At 39.8% G+C, this 7,361-nt stretch overlaps 1 protein-coding gene and 1 long non-coding RNA gene across 6 annotated transcripts in view; both read right to left on the bottom strand.

Moving 5' to 3' along the window:
* LOC101851297 overlaps positions 1-7,361 on the bottom strand; it is a 79,867-nt gene that overhangs the window by 58,110 nt on the left and 14,396 nt on the right. The window lies entirely within an intron of this gene.
* The window catches only part of LOC106013100 (serine/arginine repetitive matrix protein 1), a 14,924-nt gene continuing 13,328 nt past the window's right edge, over positions 5,766-7,361 (bottom strand). For all 3 annotated transcript variants that reach the window (XM_035972342.1, XM_035972341.1, XM_035972340.1), the window contains exon 11: positions 5,766-6,842. In XM_035972342.1, coding sequence (XP_035828235.1) covers positions 6,754-6,842 — 89 coding nt within the window. In that variant the 3' untranslated portion in view covers positions 5,766-6,753. The remainder of the gene's footprint in view (positions 6,843-7,361) is intronic.

Raw genomic sequence — 7,361 nt, 5'->3', positions numbered from 1 at the left:
TTCTTGCCAGAGCATCAGCTCTTCATTTCCCGGTATCCCAGTGTGGGCAGGAATCCATGTAGTTGTAGGACTACTCTGACTTGGTGCCTACTTATCAAATTATTTAGACTCCAAATCAAGTCACATCAGTCCCACTTTCAACTGTCTCTAGTGTTGAAAAGCTGTCTGTAAAGATAACGATGTCTGTGATAACAAGTGGGTTAGTGTCAAACAAGTGGTTGATGTAGTTTGCTGTGTTGGCGATAGCCTATTGTTCGGCAATGAAATTGGAGCAGAAGGACCAGCTGGAATGAAAGACTTCTTTTTTTATCCCACTGGGCAAGTTGATCACTGACCCATATCCAGCGTTGATTGTTGCCTTAAAGGCAGATCCATCAGTGTATGAGTAGATCCATGTTGGTGGATAGGAATCAATTGTTTCAAGGGCAGAATATTTTAGTGTGTGGCCCACTTTACGTCTTGTTTACTCACACACACACACACACACACACACACACACACACACACACACACACACACACACACACACACACACACACACACACACATCTCGATAAACAAGCTGTTGGGTTACCAGGTTGATAACGCGAGACTGCTGATTCGGGGGCTCAGCCCGATGCTGTGTCCTTGGGAAAGCCACTTCATACGAATATTCCCATTATGTATAGTCATATAGGAGATGGGCTTTCAGTTCGGAGGTTCCGCCTTTTAAGGAACCCTACAGTGTTGCATACAATTTAGCTCAATTTCTCGTATACTGGGTGAGTGTCTATATACACGTTTGTGTCCATCATGTATACACATTACTGGTATATAAGGTGCAAGTGTGAGTTTGTTTCTTGTTTGAAGCATCAGTCAAGTCCAGTTTAAATGAAACCCAAACTCCAAAGTGAGAAAATACTACATTTGACATATAACTGACAATAAAGCGTTCGTTTGCCTGGCAAGATATAATAATACATTACAGCAACATTTGATCCTCTCACTACTGCTTTTGTTTGTCGTTGTTGTTGTTGTTATTGTTGGTGTATTGACGCTCCTTTCAAAAAGCTTTAGATCATTACAATTTAGAAGTCCTCTTCGATCAAGGCTGAAAAGTCCAAAAAGGCAAAGAGGGATACAACATCCCAAATGAATGACCGAGATACTCGATAACAAAAGAATTCTCCCTAATTGGGAACTGGACCCGGGTCTCCAGTCTCCTGCGTGGGATAGCGAAGTGCTAACCGCTTCACCACAGACGCCTGTCACTTATTGGTGCGGGTGCTCCTACAGTCTGCTACGCTTGTCAAGGAGTTGTGTCGCTCACCTTCTCCATTTCCTTCTTTCTGGAGGGCAAACCTTTTTTGTTTTAAATAGTCAGGATCATACACGAGAGCAAGTTTAGTAAGTTATGTTCAATGATATTATCTGTTATTTAAAAAAAAAAAACTATAAGGTTTTCGGAGGTCTGTCAAAGCTACAGAAGTTAATACAACACAGACAGTATGGAAATTTACACACGTTGTCCATAATAGCACCAAGTAGTGCCTTTTAATACTTTGGTAGTCCAACAATTAATGTACAGTCAAACCTGCCCTGACGGCCACCTCTATAAGACGGCTACCTGTACAAACGGCCACTTTTCATTCCCCCCCTTGCGTTTTTTCTCTATAATTTAACTGTGCCGCGGCCACCATATTTTAACACACAACCCCTATTACACTAAGCGATAAAACCTGTCTTGGACGGCCACCTTGGCTAAAACAGCACCTGGACATGGATGGCTGGTGCCTTTATAAATACAAATGTATATCAGTATAAAAGCAATATATATTTTTTTTTTAAATAAATTTTTTGGAATTACAAACGGCCACTTTCGATTACCCCCAACCGCCCCCGCTCTTTTTCTATATAGATTAACTGTGTAAAACGATCACCTGTCCAATGCGGCGGCGGCCACCTAATTTTTTCAATCCACAGCCAAATTTACAGGCCAGACGTGGTCACTCATCGCCCGACGCTTTGTCACAATTTTTGAATTGGCACCTGACGCTGTGGGCGGGCGGTCATAATCCATTCACCTGTCGTTATTCATGAATGTTTGCCCAAGTTGACCAATGAGTAACTATAAATGTTCAGCTTCAGGTGAGGGAATTTAAGTGTCATAATTAACCTATGAGCCCCGCCCACAACTCATGTACAAATCGAATTGTGAGGTTTTGTTTACCATATCTGTAACAAAGTAACAAGAGACGTTGACGTGAACTTGCCACCGACGAAGCGTCGCTCGTTCTCAGATGGTTGCGACCCATGAGTTTGTTTACCATGGCACTTGGTCTTCATTGTGTTACGTAATATGTCATTTATTTCACCCTGGCACAAAATCTGCATAAAAAGAACAAAACAAAAAGTATTTAACAGAAACACAATAGCAACCCTTTTTCCCCTAAGTAAACCAAGAAAGCCTTTTGAATTAGGCTAACTGAAGTCCATAGCCTGAGATCAGCTCCAGTTTGGACCTCAGAAGATCGAATGGTTTGTTTTCTTCATTTTGATAAGTCCTGCCTAAGACTGCCACTTGTGTTATACGGTCACTTTTCTTCTTAACAGTGGGTGACCATTGTACATTTATATACAAACATTTCATCTCCTCGTAGGCCCCCTCCCTTCATAGTAAAGAAGAAGAAGAAGAAGAAGAAGAAGAAGAAGAAGAAGAAGAAGAAGAAGAAGAAGAAGAAGAAGAAGAAGAAGAAGAAGAAGAAGAAGAAGAAGAAGAAGAAGAAGAAGAAGAAGAAGAAGAAGAAGAAGAAGAAGAAGAAGAAGAAGAAGAAGGAGGAGGAGGAGGAGGAGGAGGAGGAGGAGGAGGAGGAGGAGGAGGAGGAGGAGGAGGAGGAGGAGGAGGAGGAGGAGGAGGAGGAGGAGGGGGAGGAGGAGGAGGAGAGGAGGAAGTTATTGCAATCCCTGTCTTTTTCTCCCCAGACTCTACGCTTTTCCGTCTAGACCTGGAAAACCAAGATTTTGTGCAATACAGAAATAAAAAAAACCCAAAACAATTAAGTTCTCCATGCTGGTTGATGTGAATAACAAAAATCGCATTCACTTCAGAAAAAAAGTACATTTTAACTTCTGCTCTAACTGCGACCTGGCTACATACTGAATGCCCGAGTAAGTCTGGGCAGAGATGTCAGCATCTTCATTGTACTGGAAGCAAAAGTGAGCTGGTTAATGGACAGTATTACCTAAAATGCCTACTAGCACCTGTGCGGCTCATGATCCAACGACAATGGACACTGAAACACCCATCTACTCCTGATTTATCAAGTTTGTGAAGAGTGTGGTTCATCAGAAATGCAAGCCAGCTGCAATACTTGGGTTCCAACCTCTGAAGGAAAGTGGACGGCTTATCGAGGTAAATAATTCCTATCTTTTTCAGAAAAGAGAGGAGTGTTAACAAGATCGGTTGGCCTTTCTTCGATGTTTTATGGGCGGCTACAGCCTTTTACTTAAAGTATTTGGGCTGGGCATCGGGCACTCCAGATTTGCGATACATTTTACATTTTTCAAACTAGGAGATTTTCAAAACTCAAGATGCGACATTTAAACTGCAGGGCAAGTTGACAGACGTCGATAAATCTCCTCTTCCGTGTGAAAGCAGTTCCTCCAACGGCTAACAGCGCTACATCATGTGTTTTTCACTCACTTCCCCCGGTTGACACTCTACCAAGTGTCACAACAAACTTCACACCATGTTGTGTCTCCGGTGAGTGGTCAAAGCATTCAAATGAAATCGTAGGGTTATTGTTCATGCTATTTGTAGTCAAAGCGTGTCAATGGTAACTTTCAGGGGGATCTCGTGGTCTAGAGATTACGGTGTTCACCTCTCATTCAATAGGTACCGGGCTCAAAACCTGACAGAGACGGGAAAATGTTTTCTCTGTTTTTATTTTCTTTCCTGCTCTCTATCCAAGTTCTGTCGTCTGATATCGTCTCCACTTTTTGCCCCCCCCCCCTCCACCCCCACACCCCTTTTGCCCTCTTCTCTGGGCCCCTGACCCTTTCTGCAGCCTTTCTGCTTCTACTCTTCGGCCTCTTCTTGGCGTTGTAATTCACCGACACCACCTTTTTTCTATGGGTTTTTTTTTCAAACAATAAAAAGAAGAACGGAGGAGACATAAGGACGATAGATGTTGGATAGGAAAGAAGGAGCAAACCATTCCAAAGCACCCGCCAACCACCCGCGTGAACGCTCACAGTTCTCCATTCTCAGCCAAATAAAACCTCTGCCACTTTTCTTCCATTTTTATCACTCATGTACTATCGTACTTATCTTAGACAACCATCCATTGTCGAGGAGAACATTGGACGTTATAGACTTCTGGTCGACTTATAGAGATATACATTCAAATGACTTTTGTCTTTGTCACAGAACTAATGTAACACTTTCAATTGTCATTGTCTTTATCACAAAACTAAATGTAAAACATTCAAATAGCTCCTGTCTTTATCACAGAACTAAACGACCACATGACACCTTAAGTGTTTAAAACTGCCAACTCTGTACAGTTGTTGTTTTTTTAAATTGTGAAATCTCTTTCATTCACATCATCTCGCCTTTCTGTTGCCCAGAGCATACAATTCCCAGAGCTAACGTTTCCACTCAATGAAGAAACGAACCTCTTCGCTGAAGCAAACAGTCTCTACAATTTTTTTCAGTCTGTCTCGCTTGTCCCAAAAACTTACGTACTCATTGTAAAACTTCTCTCCAAAGTATCGTCTGGGGTTATTCCCTGGTGGACAGATATGTGACACGGTTTCATTTTCAAATCCTGCCTTAAGATTCTGTAAGTTATGGACTTTTACCAGCCTAGTTCACCGCCACGTCTTCGAACAGATTCCTTGACGTAGTCGCAACCGACGAGTAACCTGCTTCCACATTTTAATCATATTGCACCATTTTGTTAATGATTACTCCCTTTATTAGATCTAGTGGCTTTCCAACAGACATCTTCCCACTTTCAACTGTTTGAACTCACATCAAATTACTCTTTCAGAAGGTGCACTAGATCTAAATCTGGAATCAAACTCCTACTCACCGCAATAACAGGCTTGCAGCATTTTTTTTAAAAACTCGAATTCAGGTTATTTTTCTAACTTAAAAAAAACAACAACCTTTTCTGGGTTACTCCAAGATATGGTTGATGCAGCAGCGCTCTCATTACTAGTTCAAATTTGAGCATAAAATATGACATCCAGACGATCAAACAACAAGATGAGCAAAAATTGGAGAAGTAATTCACCGTTTCCTCGCGGTCATCGAGCCTGGGACAGTAGGTATGTCTGTTTGAGTCAAATCCCAATTTCGCAAAGTTGTATCTATGTAAGTAGAGGTCTATCTTAATACAGAGAAGGCAAACAAATAACAAACAAGTAAACCAACAAAAGGTGTGTCTGACAAAAGATTTACACTAACAAACAAGCAAACAATTAAACAAACAAATAAACAAACAAGCAAGTGAGTCTGACAAAAGAGTTACACTAAACAGCAAGCAAAATATTAATAAACAAAAAAACAGCAAATAAACTAACAAAACAAAGCTAAAGTATGTGTGAGAAATAAATAACACAATCAAACAAACAAACAATCAAACAATCAATCAATCAAACAAACAAACAAACAAACAAACAAACAAACAAACAAACAAACAAACAAACAAACGAAAAAACAAACAAACGAAAAAACAAACAAACGAAACAAAAATACAAATAACCAAACAACTCTTCACTTTACAAGTCAGTATCTTTTATTGCAAAAATAAAATCACAATCAGCAATGCAAATTAAAGGACGAACATGAAGAATTTACGGGATTTTGTGTAGATAAAACAACCAAGAAGCATGATATGTCATAGGTGACTTGCTACACTTCTCCGTTTTATTGTACAGAGTAGAAAAACATTTTATCCCCCTTTTATCCCCCTAGTCCTGCTTCTGTTGCTCTTTTCAAAGCCGTTGCCCAAGTCTGATTCTTCTTGCTTTTTTTCTCGGACTTGTATTCTGCTTTTTAAAAAATATTTTATCCTGCTTTTTGTGGAACATTCATCCTTTTATGATCCGATTCTGCTTGCTTTTTTATGTCGAACTTTTATACTTATTTTTTTTCCATATTTTTATCCTGCTTTTGTCGGACTTTTATCTTTTTTTGTTATACATTTTATCCTTCATTTTGTCTCATACTCATATGTAGCACTTTTATCCTACTTTTATCCAGCTTTTGTTTGCTGTCATTCTGCTTCTTTCGTGGTGTCGTTTTACTTTTATTCAATTTTGACCTGATTTTAAGCTGCTTTTGTACCCCTTACTTTTTCTTCTACTTTTCTTTTGATTTTAGTTTAAATAAATAATGTGTTCTTCGCTTTTCCTTTTATCCAATTTTGATCAGAAAGACAATTATTTTTTAACCAACAAATTTAAAACAAAAAACAACTAGGGAGAAGTAATGAAATAACGAAGAAATGAAGACATGGCGAAATAAAGAAAGAAATGAAGATATGTAGAAATAAGTAAGGAAATTAAGAAATAAGTAAAGAAATGAAGAAATTAAAAAATGAAGAAATGAAGAAATAAAGAAAGAAATGTAAAAATGATTTTGTCAATTCTCAAAGAGGAACTGGAAAATGAACAGAATGTACAAATAATATATCATGATGAAATCTATCTATCTATCTATCTATCTATCTATCTATCTATCTATCTATCTATCTATCTGTGTGTTCAGCCATGATGGTTCTTCATGTGAGTGTCGTAGGAGACTTGCTGAATAAAACTCTGGTTACAGCTCTTGCAGTGAAACAGTCGGTAATCTGAGGGGAGAAATTGTCATTGTCAATTTATTATGTTTTACGTCCCCATCGACACAATTAGAGAATCTGATAATTATGTGGGAAGACGGACAGTGGTACGTCAGGGTCTGAGTTGTGGGTAAGTAGATGAGAGAGAGAGAGAGAGAGAGAGAGAGAGAGAGAGAGAGAGAGAGAGAGAGAGAGAGAGAGACAGAGAGAGAGAGACAGAGAGAGAGAGAGAGAGACAGAGAGAGACAGAGAGAGAGAGACAGAGAGAGAGAGAGAGAGAGAGAAAGAGAGAGAGACAGAGAGAGACAGAGAGAGACAGAGAGAGAGACAGAGAGAGAGACAGAGAGAGAGACAGAGAGAGACGGAGAAAGACAGAGAGAGAGACAGAGAGAGAGACAGAGAGAGAGACAGAGAGAGCAAGAGAGAGACAGAGAGAGAGACAGAGAGAGAGAGAGAGAGAGAGAGAGAAAGCGAGCAAGAGAGAGGGACAAAAAGAGAAAAGAGAGAAAGAGAGGGGGAGAGAGAAAGAGA

The sequence above is a fragment of the Aplysia californica genome, unplaced genomic scaffold (assembly GCF_000002075.1).
Source record: "Aplysia californica isolate F4 #8 unplaced genomic scaffold, AplCal3.0 scaffold00657, whole genome shotgun sequence".
NCBI classification, from domain to species: Eukaryota; Metazoa; Mollusca; class Gastropoda; order Aplysiida; family Aplysiidae; genus Aplysia; species Aplysia californica.
Note: the sequence above shows the minus strand (reverse complement) of the source record. Positions and strands in the feature narration are given on the sequence as shown.